The following is a 16,635-nucleotide window of genomic DNA, read 5'->3' as shown; positions in this document are numbered from 1 at the left end:
TATTCAATATTTCAATATAAAAAAAAATTTCAGTTAAAAAAAAAAAAAACTCAATCCGGTTATTTAATAACCGGACAAAATCAATCAGTCCGATTATTTATTGACCGGACAGGGCATTATTCGAGATTCTGCTTAAAATTGAATAGATTCAGTAATTTGATAGAATTTTTGGGTATTAATAAAAATTTCGGGGCTTTAGATGCCAACTAACAATTTCATTAATAAAAAACGTAATTACAAGAGTCAAATGACTCTAATTTCTAAATCTAAACTCTTTTATTCTCAATAATTTATCTATACTACTTTCACCATCTAATCCTATTTATTTACACTCTTAAACACCTTAATACATCATTCTCTAACCCTCTCTATGATTTGATTTGTTTTCGTCTGATAGCCGTCGATGTCGCACTTCGACGGTCCGAACTACACACCGCCACACTCTGACGGTCTAATCTACTCCCCGTAGCACTCCGACGGTCGGATCTACTAATCGCCGTGATTCCATGGCCAGATCTACTCATCACCATCGCGCTCCGACGATCGGATCTACTCACTGTGGTGCTCCGACGACCGGATCAACTCACCACCTCACTCCAATCGTGATGGGTAGATACTATACGCTTCAAGCTCCGACGATACCGTGCTCTCAGTTCCAGTCAGCTCCGCTTGGTTCGGCTCCCTCCCCTCTCTCTCATTATCTTCTCCGCTTAAGGAGATAGAGATGGCCGGAAGAGAAGAGTATACTAGTGTGTCGGATTAAGATTTATAAAAATATGAGAAATGAAATGGTGGAGTAGAAAAAGGAGATGGCTAGATCTCAATCTCCCTTTTTTCCTCTCTAGACTAAAGACAAAGTCTGATTCTTTATTTTAAGTTTGGATTGTTTAAGTTTTAAAGTCAATTAGCTATTGGATTGAAACTGTCAATAGCTTCAGTAATTTGTTGTCCTTACATCAATAAAAAGTCACAAAAAAATGGTCAATCTGTTTGAATTGTTTTCTAGTAAAAAATTGATTTTGAAGTAACACTTATTTTGTTTTTAATCAAACCAGATTACAATGTCCATGTTGGCTGCACGTTCAAAGTACCATATCAAATATAACATTAAAGAAAATGATGTAACTTATCGGTATGAGATTGCAGTCAATAGTCGAGCGTGATAAAAAGAAGATCAAAGTAAACATATTGACTTACAATCTATTTCATAAATAAAATTGACTGATGAAACAGATATACGACGTAAACAAAAATTAAAACTAACGGCGTTCCAGAATAGAAAATATATATAGAACCAGTAATTAACCAAAAATGACGGATATGAATTCGGTCGGATAATATGTTTTCACCCCTACTTGTATCACTTAAAACCACCGCAAAGAATTTGCGTCAGATGTTAATTGAGGGAACCAACTATATTTAATAATATTAAAATAATTAGAACAATTTGTGTGTAAAAGGTTTCGTGGTGTAGTTGGTTATCACGTCAGTCTAACACACTGAAGGTCTCCGGTTCGAACCCGGGCGAAGCCATTATATTTGTTTTTTTTTAATTTTTTTGCATATTATATGAATGAAATCCATTAGAAACTTATTTTCATGTTAATTTAAGACTAAAATAAGTGTGGTGGATTCATGAACCGGAAGAATGTATAAACTATGAATTGTTGTATTAAACTGAACGAATACGTGAAACTGATTTTTCAGAAATAAATTTATTGCATCCCCTCATCGATCCCCTTTAGAATTTTGAATTTTTATGGAGATTATAAGTTAGAATTAATTATTTTTTTTAATTTTATTGGTCCTCTTTTGAATTCTGATTTGTAATTAAAGTTAAATTTCGAGTTAATTATAAATAAATTCTTAATTTTTTTTATTAATAATTAAAAGATGTAACATTTGATCACCTAGTACATTTTAATATGAAGATCACGTTGAATGGTTCAGATCGACTATTCAGATTTCACAAATGCAAAAATAATTTATAAACATACAGTATCAAGATATATCACTATAAAATGGTGTAATTGGATCTCTTATCTAATTAAAATTAGAAGTTAAAACATTAGAAATTATAAATTACAGTCGCTTTTTATTTTATGTTCAATTAGCTAATAAATTTAAATTCAATTAATTATTTAAACTTAATTCGTTATTTAATGTTTTAAACTTAATTCGATTAGTTATTATAAATTACAGCCGCTTTTTGTTTTGTCCGTGTGCGCTATTATTATTATTATTATTATTTAGAATTAATTTGGAGGTGGGATTTGGTAGAAGAACTTATCCAAAAACAATGATAGGCGGCTTGCTAAAGCGGGTGTTATCCGTACAACTTATTCTCGATCGGTGGGTCCCATTAGGAAAACAGCTAATGAGGTAATTAATTAAGTATTATAAATTGAACATAGTGTTTGAATGTTTAAAAAGGTTGAATTCAGTATTATTGTTTGAATGTTTGAAATTTAATTACTAGCCGTAAATCCTTACAAAACTTGGTTTATTGTTTAAAATATTATTAATAAACGAATTATATCCAAGCTTCTTTTTACAATACTGATAAGTATATTTAAATTTTTTGAAAAATAAAATTTGAAAGTCAAAGTCTCCAAATTCTATATCAAGAGTTAACTTAACAAATTAAAACATAAAGAGAAAAAAAAGAAAAGAAAAGAGAAACATAAAATAATTTTATAATCTTTACTCAAAAATAAGAATTATAAAAGAACCAAAAAAATTAGAGATTTTTGTAAATTGATACCAAACAATCTAGCAACTCACTCATGATTTCTATTATATTTTTTTCCTATTCCTACAAAAGATATGAGTGAGTCTATGGTACTATGCATATTACGATTTGTTACTGTACTACGATTCTATATTCAAGTTTTCAAATTCTAACGGTCGATCCGAACCGTTCATCTCGTTCTTCATATTAATATGTGTTTGGAGACCAAATTTTACATTTTTTGAAATTTTTTTACTATTTTTTTAGATTTATTGAAAATCACTGTTTTTGGATGGTCCAGAATTTTCAGATCAAGTGATTTTCTAAATATCTAAAAAAATAGTAAAAAATTTTCAAAAAATGTAAAATTTGGTCTCCAAACACATATTAATATGGAGAACAAGATGAACGGTTCGGATCGACCGTTAGGATTTGAAAACTCAAATATTGAGCCGTAGCACGATAACAACCCGTGATATGCATAGTACCATAGACTCACTCAAAAGATATTGTTATTTGTATATGTTTGATATCTTTATGCTCGGATTTAAGATTGACATATATAATTATATTGCTTGCTCATGATCGAAATACTAATATTAATTTTTGTTGTAAATTACGTACAACTATAGTGAATTTATGTTAAAAGAGTGAGGATCAATTGACTTCCATACACATTATGGATATTTTATATAATTGATCTCATTCATCAGTATGTGACATATAACGAATACTCGCTAAATATATATATATATAGATGGTGAACCAATTCTGCTCAGCTCTACATAAATAACTTTGTTGATTAATTTAATACTTTTCATGAATGATTTTAATCAGAGATATTAGTTAAACATATGTGGATATTAAAACATATATAGGATGTGGCCTCTTCATTAATTTAGAAGGATGCATGATTTACTACTGTTTTTATTTACTTGTAGTCAAATTAAGAGCCTTACTTGACCATCCTCATAATTAAAATGACATACTGACAATTATTGGTTTGAAAATGGACACTATTTTGTCTTTTCTTAATTATAGTGTTTTATTTGGTTACTTTGTCTCCGTCAAAGAATACTAGAACCGTACCTAGAATTAAATTAAGGAAAGGATGTAGATTATTTACACCGCTATTGACAAGTAAAACAGTTGACTTTGAATAACCGAATAATAACACATGTATATATAATCATTACATGAATTACACAGCAATTTCATTTTCAAATTTCAATAGTAGGTGCAGTAAATAAATTTTGAAAATAAATCAGGATCAATTGACTAAATTTTTTTAACTTTTCTCCACTCCTGAGTATAGGTAAGAATTAGAAAATTAAGATTAAACAGACTAAAAAATTTAGCATAAATATATATTTTTAGTTTATAGGAGCAAAAAATACAATAAATTAGAACTTTCTCATAATAATAAAAAAGAAAAAACTTTCAAACTTGAAGATGGTGGATGGATATTTCGTAAGGCCATAATTAAATAGAAGATCGTAAGGCTTTGATATTTAAATTTTCTTTCTACAATTTGCTACTTGCTAGCTACAAAATATTATAAGTATTTGTGAGGGTAAAAATACTTGACAATTTCTGTTGATTTATTATCAAAAATAGTTATTTATTATCCTTACAAATACTCAAAAAAAAAATTGTAGCTACATCTAGAATGAACTCCACAGATCCGTCTGTGTGTATGATCAGGTGTGAAACTATAAAATTTAGATAGGAAAATTTTAATTTAAAATTATATGATAAGAATTTGAACTCAAGTCTCTATAGGCTTATTCGGTACAAAGAATGAAATTGTGGTGAAATAAAGAAAAAGTGAGGAATTGTGGCGGAATAGTAGCCGAACATGAGTGGAAAAGATTAATTATACAATGATAAGAAAAAGATTAACAGGGGGGCAAACCCAGATATATCCAGGGGGACAGCTGCCCCCCGGATTTTGAGTTTCAGTGCTGGTCTATTCGTTTTGGTCGATTTTGCCTCCCCCTGATTTTTTTTTGTTCCCCTTTGGACGTTTGATTTGTAATTCGGATTAAATTTACGATTAAAATCAAAATAAATTTCTTAAATTATAATTGGTAATTAGAATTATAAGTTAAAGAATAAAAAATTATAGGGTTACTTTCCTATGTGCTCTCAAAGACTTCTTCAATTTCTTATTTACCCCTACAGTCTTTGTTATATTCAATATATCCCTTAACTATTTTTCTTTTTACCCATAAAGTTAATTACTCAAACTTAAATATTATTAAGATTTATCTTTTCCAATTATACCCTTGTCTTTACTTGTAAAGGTCTGTATATAATATTTTTACCGGCAACTTAAATATATAAATTTGTTGTACGTCCATGGAGTTAATTTCTCACAGCTTTAGAGGGGTACCTTAATTTCACCATACCGCCAGTCTCAGGCGGCACTTGATCAGTTGTCCTGCTCGGGTGAGATGGCTGATCCTGATAACCAAGGAATCAAGGATGGACCCATTTGTTATTGTCTCTTCCGCTCTTGATCTTCTCTATTTCTTGTTATGAAAGACTTGATCAGGGCCCCTCAAAGTGGCTTAATCTGGCACATGGCACAATCAGTCAATCTAAGGGGTCTTTAATATTTGCACATGTAATACCAATACCATTACTCTGGGAATTAAAATATCTATAAAGGCAATTATGTACAATTAACAATTATTTATTCATTTTTGTGCTCACATGATAATCTAGTAGTACTGCACCTCTAATTTAAAATATTTTGTATACTGTGATATAGTTTTTTTTTTGTTAATTGCAAAGTTTCATATGGCATCAATATATATCTGTCAAATTTCACTCACGAATTGGTACCAGCAAATTTATTCAATGATAAAGTGCCTATAAGTTTATTCAAGCTACTAACAATTGTTAACTTAACGACATTATCAAGTTTATTAATTCGAGCTTCTACAAGTTTATATATTTAAGTTGTTGGTAAAAGTATACAAACCTTTACAAGCAAGGACAAGGGTATAATTGGAAAATATAGATTTTAATGACATTTAAATGTGACTAATTAATTTTATTGGTAAAAAGAAAAAAATAGAAAGAGTTAAGGGGTATATTGAATATAACAAAGAGTGTAGAGATAAATAAGAAATTGAAGAAGTCTTGAAGGATACATAGAAAATTAACCCAAAATTATAAGTGAGAGTACTCAATTAGTTAATGAGTTTAAATCCAATTCAATCTTTTCTTACCATCCACTGACGAAAATTCTGAATCCGCCTCTTTAAAGATAGTATTTTCTGAAAGCTCTCAATAATAAAAGTTGGTGCTATCAAAATATAGTGTTAAAATAACTTTAAAAAATAATTTGACACCACACTCCGCCCAACCCCTTCCACTAATTTTTATTTTTATTTCATTGAATAATAATAGTACAATGTTACGCATACACGAAATTGTATGTCTTCATTTATAGAGATTACAAGTTTACAACAGCATGGTTTAATTAGAGAAAGAATGCATGCCACTTGATTCTTGCTAGCTAACTATGGAAATAATATTATACATTTTCTAAGTATGGAAGAAAATAAATAAATCAATGAAGATTACACAATCTTCGAATATGGCAGCAGGGGTGCTCCAGGAATATCAGAATAATTTCCATTCCTAATTTTGCTCCTCTGGATCCAGTGTGCTCTATTCTACGTGCAGCTTGTAGTTCCAACATATAGCAACTCCCATATTATATTCACAATCTTCTTATGATGCGTGTTGACTTGTCAAATCTTTGTGTTAGAGAAGTCATACTTTCTAATTCGCCTGCTTAAAAACTTAAATCTAGACTTTTCAGAAGGCAAACTTTCAGTATCTATAAATACTATGTCAACTTAATTACTATCTCAAACTACAACAAAGAGTCTCTCTCTCTCTCTCTCTCTCTCCCCCTTTCTGTCTCTGTCTCTCTCTCTAGTTCTACTCTCTCTCAAAATGGAACTCTTAAGTACCTCCACAGTCACCCTTCCATATGCACGACGACGTGGTAACTTTAACAATGCCTACTTTCAAAACCAACCGAGTCTTCGTAGGACACATGCACAGCCTCTGCAACAAAAGTTTCTTCCTGTGGTTAAGCCAGGTCTGTCTTTGTCACCGTCATTGCTTAGAGACAAATCGTTCGTCTCCAAGGGCAGTCAGCAAATAACATGGGTGGATGAGAAAGTGCCGGAGATAATCAGGCCGTATGTTAAGCTTGCTCGCATAGACGATGACATTGCGGTTTGGCTGCATGTCTGGCCTGCCTTTTGGTACACATATACACATTACAGTTGTGCTATATACATTCATTACAGTTGTGTTAATTAATTGCAATCAAACCAAGCTAGAGAAATTGTTACATATATTAACTAAAGGTTTCTAAATAAAAACAAAAGGGTTAATAAAAGAAGTTTGAGAGGGGGGATTATATACAGAAGATAGTAAATTCATACTCATCTTTTTTCTTTGACAAACGTTTAAGGCACATTGCAAGTACCTAATGGCATGAAAATTAATGCACCATATGCAACATGTAAAGTTTTAAACTACTCAGACAAGACTTTTCTTGTTGGTTCCCTTCTTTTGCTTTTTAGCTTCTTCAGATGGCATACATATTTATATAATTTTCTATTACTAAAGATGTGCACATGTACTGTAAATGGCAGGTCAATTATGCTGGCAACAAAACCTGGAACTGTTCCTGATTTGAAATTATTTGGACTATGTCACTTGATGGCTCTCATTTTTCATGTCTCGAATTGCACTGTAAATGATCTCATTGATCTAGATTATGACAGAAAAGTAAGTTTAATATATCTTAAAGAGCTGTATGTTTTGCTTATCTAGTGTAACTTTTCAATGAAACATATTGTTGTGTTAAGTTTCTTGTCCATATATTATTGTTGTTTAGATTGCCAACATATTATTTTCTTAAAATAATAAAAACCCAACAGCTGATCTCCTCTTCATGTTTGCCTTTGAAGTCATTGAGAATTCAATCCTAGCTATCTTGACTTCTGACGAAAAGTCATACACTAAACTTAGCAACACGTCCTTTTATGCAAATTGTGAACCGCACAATTTCTGATATTGTAATACACTACTAAGTACACTATATTTGTTAATTGGCCTTCTATTGATTTAATTTTGTCTCTCTGTCAATCTATATCGATCTCAGGTAGAGCGTTGCAAGACTAGACCACTAGCAGCTGGTGACATCACGCCGGTTCAAGGGTGGTTGTTTTGGGCATTGAATATTGCATTGCTTATACCGCTTATGCTACAACTCAACAAATTATGGTATGACAATTGTAAAATTATGACGTGATATTAAACGGCACATCGAATCGATCCTTTCTGTCATTTTTAAGTTCTCTAAATTATTTTCTGTTGGATTATTTTTCTCCGTAAAGGTGATGAGGCAGGGTAAAGTATGTATTTATTGATACCTAGTATATATGTTCATATGAAAGGGACAAGAGAATATCACTCAAGAATGCTAATCTTTTTCAAAAGTAAGTGTATATAAAAGGAAAAAGAAAGAAAAAAGAAAAGTCACACTATGCTGAAAAGGCTTTAGCCTTTGTATTACTTAATAGATTAGTCCCCCAAATAAATCACAAAATAATTCTAGGTCCCTCATTCTAGTATTTTTTTTTTTGTTTCTTTCTTTTTTGGGTTGCCATAAGGTACATGCTTATTTGTAATGAATTGCTCTAAACGACTAATGATTCTGAATGATTTTTTGTTTCTTTAATACTGATAAAACAGTATTGTCCTAGTAGCGGTGGAACAAGTATTGTCGATTGCTTATCCCTTTATGAAGAGAATTACTTACTGGGTAAGTTTAGATCTGGTCCAATTATTTGCTTTTTATTTTTTCAATTTTCTAAATTCTAACAGATGGAAAATATATAATGACTTCACATAACTTCTTTTGTTAATAAGTTGGTGTGATAAATATTACAGCCACAAGCTTTTCTTGGTGTGGCCCACAACTGGGGTGCACCACTCGGCTGGGCAGCCGTAATGGGAAATTTGACTGATATCCGCATTTTCATCCCGGTATACATTGCTGGTATATTCTGGACATTGATATACGACACAATATATGCACATCAGGTATATTTGTTTATTTCAATTTCTAATATCTTACTTCACAAGTTCAAATTGTGCTTATGGCACTTTAAAGTAAGATGATCTGTTTGCTATAGCCCATACCTGTTATTTCACATTAAAAACCGTTTCAACTTTCAAGCCTATTTATGATAACTTAATTTACCTGGATTCTTGTGCCAACAAGATGATAAATAAACCTATTATGTCTTACTTACTAATTAATTTCATGCATATTTATAACAACATTGGTAAATTTGCTATCCTGAATAATACAAAACTAGCACTTGACTCTGAGCAAATAAATTCTTACATAAAAAAGAACATCCAAAACAAAGATCCAATACTGTACATGATATATTGCTAAATTGGAAGATTTCAATGTTAATTTGAAGCCTATTTTCTAATTTATTTTAATAAAAAAACAGGATAAAGATGACGATGCGGAGGCAGGAGTTAAATCCACAGCATTGTTCTTTGGAGACTCGACAAGGACTTGGCTCCTTGGATTTGCAACCATTTGTATTGGCAGTTTGATGTTTGCTGGCTACAATGCTCATATGGGTATAATTGTGCTCATGCATGGATAAAGCTAGAAAGAATTTATATAGTTCATCAAGATAGTTTCTGAGCTAAATTTCAAGAAATATAAGACTGACTTCAAGCTCTTAAAATCAATCTATTTGGCGAGTGGTGCATTTACATACTGAATTTGTTAGTTTTTGGTTTAATTCAACTGATAGCAACATCCCTTAAGAAATTCCTTCAGTATTATTATCTGTATTTTCTTTATGAAATATAGATAATATTAAGATACCAAATTAATGAATTCTCTCTCATTCTTTATGTCAAATTTAATTCAACTGATTTCTTTTTTTTGTTAGGTTGGCCCTTCTACTTATCTATGATTCCTGCATTTGGACACCTATTATGGCAAATATATTCAGTTGACTTGTCAAATGGATTTGATTGTCTTATGAAGTAAGTACCAGAGTATTAGCTATTATTTTATATGTTTGAAATATGATAAATTACTTTGCATATTTTCTAGGGTTTAGGCGAAAAATATTACTTCCATACATTTTCAGAAGAATAGTAAGATCATTCATAAAAAGGTTGAACAAAACCATTTAAATTATAGTGATTCATTTAGAATGCAGCATAACTATTTGACATTTTCCTAGGTCTCACATTAATTTGACACAGTGGATGTGTAGCAAATTGAATATCATCAAATTAAGATTCTTTACACATACAAAGGGAGATGGGGAAAAAAACGAAAGAACAGAAATCAGAATAATTCAATAAATGCTGGTAACTGAATAACTGGCAAGTAAAGTTGTCCATAAAATTCAATGTTAAGCTACAGGTTAATTTGTGTTTTACTTCATTTGTAGATTTTTGTCAAACAAATGGTTTGGAGCAATAGTTATGGCTGGAATGGTACTGGGAAGGATTGTATATTGAGATAAGTAATTCTACAGCAAGAGTGTCGACTAATCACAACAATATCTTGAAATAACAAAAGACCATTTGTTTTCTCCTTTGTGTATTCTAAAGAATAGAGCATGTCAAAGAGTTTGAGTAGTTACATTATAGAATTTTCTAATTAAAATGTATACAAAATAAACTTGATTTGAGGTGATGCCAAATCTTGTATACTGTTCGGTACTGTAATGTATTTTGTTGATAAAGGTAATTTCAGATCCTTCTCAGATATCTTGATAATTATCTCAAGTTTTGATCATTTAGATTCTAAGTTCTTCAAATTTATGTTTCTCCGAGCCGTTTTGAGTTTGAATTGTTTGAGGTTTCTGGATCAGAAAAGTTCAAAAAGCCAAATAGCCAATTGGATTGCAAGTTTGCAACTGTCATTACATGAATGGATTTTAGTGAAGGGGAAATGGGGCTAAACTCCTCCTATAAATTGAAAATTTGTAATTTTGTATGCATCAATGCATTTCAGCCCTCCTTATAAATTGAAATTACACTTTACTAGATTCTAGTTCCTCCAATCTCAATTAGTTTCATGTAATTTGCCGTCCTTACATTATAAGTCACATATTAGCTAAACCTAGAAGAAAAAAACATCCAGTTGCTTGAGCTATTTTCTGTTAAATGTTTCTTTGAAATTCACATTTTTTTTTTTTTTTTCGGTCAAACCAGTTTCCGATGCCATCTTTGGTTGGTTTGATCATGTTCAAGTTAAATCTGATTTAAATTTTAGAGTTCGTTTCTACTTCGTTTGAAGTCAAATTATTTTCATATTTGCAAAATTGAAATTTATGAGATCGAGCTCGTTTCTACTTTATCCATGTAGTACTGCAGGTCAAAGTATCACATCAGTATGAGATTGCAGTCAAGAGTCAACCATGAAAATAGACAATTATATTAGACATGAGCTATTTCAATAATGAATACATTTTATTATTCCTAATGCACGCATCTCATTGCACTAGTGAAATTTCCTTATTACTTTCTTTGTATTCTTGCTTAGGGATGTGCTTCAGTCCATTCAAAGGTTGGATCTTCAAATCTGAAATTTTTAATTCAGATAAAAAAAATGTGTACTTAAGAGTATCTCATGAGGAATAAAATTTTTGGCAGTCTCTGCCAATTTCTCAAAAAAAAAAAAGAGTATCTCATGAGGGTTAAGATTTTCTTATGAGGTCACCAAAAGTGTTTGATTTATACCATTAATCACTAGTTTTGCTATATATGTGTGCCAATTTGGTTATTTCGTTAGATATAATCATAATTACTATTTATTTTTATTAAGGACATGACATATAACTTATCAACTCCTTAATAAAAAAAAATACAAAAATTAAATAAAATCATTTTAATTAACACCAAATGTTACAAACCTTTAACATTAAAGGCTTCAACCAAGATATATAACATCAAATTTTGCTTCATTTTAAAGTCTTGAACTGTTCAACACAAGTCATGAAGACAAATTTCTAAGTCTTTAGTCTCAAGTAACTTGTCAAAAGCAAAAAGTCTAACACAGAACTTACCAACGTTACATTTCTAACCAATGCTCTAACTCCATATATATTGAAAATTTGTAATTTTGTATGCATCAATACATTTCAGCCCTCCTTATAAATTGAAATTACACTTACAAGTCACATATTAGCTAAGCCTAGCGGAAAAAAAAAACATCCAGTTGCTTGAGCTATTTTATGTTAAATGTTTTTTTTTTTTTAAATTAACAGTTTTTTTTTCAGTCAAATCAGTTTTCGATGCCATCTTTGGTTGGTTTGATCCTGTTCAAGTTAAATCTAATTTAAATTTTAGACAAGCTCTTCAATTTGAATCAAATTTTACCACCTCTGAGAGTACTCAACATAAAAGTGGTAACTTCATTTGACATCAAATTATTTTCATATTTGCAAAATTTAACCCGTTTCTACGGTTCACGCAGGTCAAAGTATCACATCAGTACTATGAGATATAATAGTCAAGAGTCAACCATGAAAATAGATCAAACTAAAGACTGATATACAAATGCATAAAAAAATTTGACTAATGAAGATATACATAAAGAAAAATCATACGTACCAAACGCTTCGAAAATATAAAATATATATAGAGCTTGTAAGAATGGCTTCTTCAATATCAAATGAAAATAGAAAAATGCCTAAAGGACAAATTTTTTTTTTCAAAATCGTGACATAGGTATTAAGTATACCGTAATATTTTCCAACATCGTTATAAATATATGAAGTCTACACTATTTTAGATTCTCCAAACCACCAAGAAGTAAATGTGCAACACTTAATTAACTATTTTAGACTCAAAATTTTCCATTATTTTTTAAAAGAGTACCCATCAGTATATCACATAAAAAAGAATTACAAACTATAACGGCATAGTGGCGTAGTGGATACGTTGATATTATATATATGAGGAGGGTTCAAATGCACCCAAATTTTTGTGGACCCAAATGACCCTATTCTCTTTCTCCATTTTCAAAGTCTGAATATTCAATCCGAACCGTTAGATGCGATCTATATATTAAGATGTGCTTGGAGACCAAATTTTACATTTTTTGGAATTTTTTTACTATTTATTAAGCCACTTTGAAAAATCGCTGATCCAATGGTCCAGAAAATGTAAAATCAGCGATTTTCAAAGTGGTTTAATAAATAGTAAAAAAATTTCAAAAAATGTAAAATTTGGTCTCCAAGTACATCTTAATATATAGATCGCATCTAACGGTTCGGATTGACTATTCGGACTTTGAAAACGGAGGAAAATGATTTGAAAGATAGGGTGCATTTGGGTGCATTTGAACCCTCCTTTATATATATATATATATATATAGAGTAAGGCTTGGGTGCTATGGATAGCATAGAGGCCTACGGTGCTACGGCTCAATATTCGAGTTTTCAAAATCCTATCTGTCGATCGGAACCGTTCATCTTGTTCTCCATATTAATAAGTGTTTGGAGACCAAATTTTATATTTTTTGGAAATTTTTTACTATTTTTTTAGATAGGTAGAAAATCAAATATCTTAATGGTGCAGAATTTTTTAGATCAAGTGATTTTCTACCTAGCTAAAAAAATAGTAAAATTTTTTCGAAAAATGTAAAATTTGGTCTCCAAACACTTATTAATATGGAGAACAAGATGAACGGTTCCGATCGACCATTAGGATTTTGAAAACTTGAATATTGAGCCGTAGCACCGTAGGCCTCTATGCTATCCATAGCACCCAAGCCTTACTCATATATATATATATATATATATATATATATATATATATGAGTAAGGCTTGGGTGCTATGGATAGCATAGTGGCCTCTATGCTACGGCTCAATATTAGAGTTTTCAAAATCCAAACGGTCGATCCGAACCGTTCATCTTATTCTCCATATTAATATCTGCTTGGAGACCAAATTTTACATTTTTCTGAATTTTTTTACTATTTATTAAGTATTTTACAAAATTGTTGATCCAACGGTGTCTGCACAAAACAGTAAAACCGTTGGATTAGCGATTTTCAAAGTGGCTTAATAAATAGTAAAAAAATTCAGAAAATTATAAAATTTGGTCTCCAAGCAGATATTAATATGGAGAATAAGATGAACGGTTCGGATCGACCGTTTGGATTTTGAAAACTCGAATATTGAGCCGTAGCATAGAGGCCACTATGCTATCCATAGCACTCCAGCCTAACTCTATATATATATATATATATATATATATATATATATAGAGGTTGGCTAAGATCAAAGTGGTAGTTCCTGAGCTTTGGTGCTACCAATTTGTTTTTCAATTTTTAAAGTTCAAAACGTCGATCCGAACCGTTCAAGTTGTTCGCCATATTAAATTGTGCTTGGTGACCAAATTTTACATTTTTCTGAATTTTTTTACTATTTATTAAGCCACTTTGAAAACAGCTGATCTAACGGTGGCTTCTGATTTTACTGTTTTGTTAAGCCACCGTTGGATCAGCGATTTTAAAAGTGGATTAATAAATAGTAAACAAATTCAGAAAAATGTAAAATTTGGTCTCCAAGCACAATTTAATATGGAGAACAACTTGAACGGTTCGGATCGACGTTTTGAACTTTAAAAATTAAAAAACAAATTGGTAGCACCAAAGCTCAGGAACTACCACTTTGATCTTAGCCAACCTATATATATATATATATATATATATATATATATATATATATATATATATATATATATATATATATATATATATATATATGAGCAGGATTCCAATGCCTCATTTTTTTCATTCTTCATCATACCTCATATTTTATATCTTGATTTTTCTTCATATTCAAAGTCTAAATTGTCGATATATATATATATATATATATATGTGAGGAGGATTCCAATGCCTCATTTTTTTTCATTCTTCATCATACCTCATATTTTATATCTTCATTTTTCTTCATATTCAAAGTCTAAATTTTCAATCCGAACCGTTCTGTCACACCCCAAATCCCCGGGGTCTGACAGCCTGCCGCGTGTATCTATCAGGTGTCACATATACACGCAAGGCAGTGGATCTTTTATATGCATTACCAATATCCTCATTTGCTGCATCCGTGAAATAAACCTGAAAATAATCGGGAGGGTGGGGGTGAGAATAAATCCTCAGTGCGAAATTTGCCACAGTTTAGATTATTGGACTTGCAATCAAACTCTATATTCAAAAATGAAACCCAAACAATAACAATGCAAGCAGATATATATACATAATCATAAATAACAGAATGCCAGTGCTCGACAACAATTTATCAACCTGAAACACAGTTCACAGAATTTCCAAGATGAATTTCAAACACAACATATATTTTTGGCTTAACTCGATTCCTTACGACTGGTAGCAACTACAGATGTTCTTTCGAGCTGGACCCTTTATCAAACCCACATCTGTAGGGTTACTGACGCCTACAGATGGCTAACCGCTGGACCCTTTATCTGACACCCTGTTACATTCCGAAATTTTAAAACTTGATTAAAATTGATAAATCGATCATTTGACTTAAATAAAAAGTTTAATTAATTTAACGATCGTTCAGAAATTTTCTGACCGACTAAAACGAAACTAAAATTTCGTAATATAAATAATGTATAAAATTATGTATAATAAAATTTAGAGATTTAGAAATAAAATAAAATATAGCACTATATAGTAAATTATAATTATTCGGTAAATTGGAAACTTAGAAAATCCGTTACAATTCTTTTTAATTGTTAGGAAAGAAGAAATTGATTTAATTAGATTCGTGTGAATAAATAAGTAATTGAATTCCAAATAAGAGTATAATTATACGAAATTATTCGTACGAGATAAATTATATGAAAGTTACCAATTTCGTTTAATTTTGGCTTAACTCGATTCCTTACGACTGGTAGCAACTACAGATGTTCTTTCGAGCTGGACCCTTTATCAAACCCACATCTGTAGGGTTACTGACGCCTACAGATGGCCAACCGCTGGACCTTTTATCTGACACCCATCTGCAATTGCTTGGTTTAACAGTTTATTAAGGTCTGGTTCAAATCATATAAAGAAAATCCTCGTTGGAATCATTCCAATAGTCGTAATATCCAATTGACCTTCCAAATGCATTAACACGTAGGAGAATGCCACCGAGCCATAGACGTTACACACTAGTCACCCACGATTCCAAATCACACATCATAACATAATCACCCTCCCTCGTCCCAACCGGTACTGGGATACATCGAGGGCCGTTCACCTAAGGCCATTTAGGATCCTGGAAATCCAAGTCAGCATACAGCCCGACTTGGCAAATTCATTGGATCCAAGTGCTTAACTTCGTAAATCCATTCACATACATATCCAAATCAAATCGTGGTGACTTTCAATCAAATCAGATCATAATAGATCGACACAACCTACAACCATACCAGCATGCAAATCACTCAAGTCACATCAATTCGAGTTTAATTTGATTGGGCTATGCAAATGCTCTACACAATTCAATGATGCAATCAATCAGATATTCAACATGACAAACGAATACACAGTTTAATTCCTGAAAATAAAGTATCAAACAAGTCCAAGAATCCCGCACCTTATTATGACGAGCGTACCGCTTAGTTATGGATCAGGCGTCTCGAATTGCCTCGCTAATTCTTGCTCAACTGGGCCTACACCTATATTATACGTATACTTGGTTTAATTCAGTTGCATCATTAAAACTTAAATTTCAAAAGCCGTCTTTTAATTCGTCAATTTTTTTATACCTTTCAGCTCATTTATAAT

The 16,635-nt window shown here is 31.3% G+C and overlaps 1 protein-coding gene and 1 non-coding gene across 2 annotated transcripts; both read left to right on the top strand.

Moving 5' to 3' along the window:
• The first annotated feature begins 1,459 nt into the window (after positions 1-1,459).
• Positions 1,460-1,533, top strand: TRNAV-AAC (transfer RNA valine (anticodon AAC)). The gene has a single exon. It is a non-coding gene; the product is annotated as a tRNA-Val (tRNA).
• A 5,093-nt stretch (positions 1,534-6,626) lies between these two features.
• On the top strand, positions 6,627-10,521 carry LOC144556752 (4-hydroxybenzoate geranyltransferase 2-like). Its single transcript, XM_078305171.1, has 8 exons — positions 6,627-7,023; positions 7,420-7,555; positions 7,932-8,053; positions 8,525-8,594; positions 8,723-8,875; positions 9,298-9,433; positions 9,754-9,850; positions 10,267-10,521. Exons 1-8 carry the CDS (start codon positions 6,707-6,709, stop codon positions 10,334-10,336), a joined length of 1,101 nt encoding a protein of 366 aa, XP_078161297.1. The 5' UTR covers positions 6,627-6,706; the 3' UTR covers positions 10,337-10,521.
• The last annotated feature ends 6,114 nt before the right edge of the window (positions 10,522-16,635 follow it).

The sequence above is a fragment of the Carex rostrata genome, chromosome 7 (assembly GCF_964058835.1).
Source record: "Carex rostrata chromosome 7, lpCarRost1.2, whole genome shotgun sequence".
Classification (NCBI taxonomy): Eukaryota; Viridiplantae; Streptophyta; class Magnoliopsida; order Poales; family Cyperaceae; genus Carex; species Carex rostrata.
This window is presented reverse-complemented; position numbering and strand designations above follow the sequence as displayed.

Bases quoted from the DNA above. Each gene is read 5' to 3' on its own strand.
- LOC144556752 (XM_078305171.1), top strand. From the start codon at position 6,707: ATGGAACTCTTAAGTACCTCCACAGTCACCCTTCCATATGCACGACGA. The intron at 7,024-7,419 runs GTACACATATAC...TGTAAATGGCAG, and splicing joins CATGTCTGGCCTGCCTTTTG to GTCAATTATGCTGGCAACAA. The intron at 9,851-10,266 runs GTAAGTACCAGA...CTTCATTTGTAG, and splicing joins GGATTTGATTGTCTTATGAA to ATTTTTGTCAAACAAATGGT.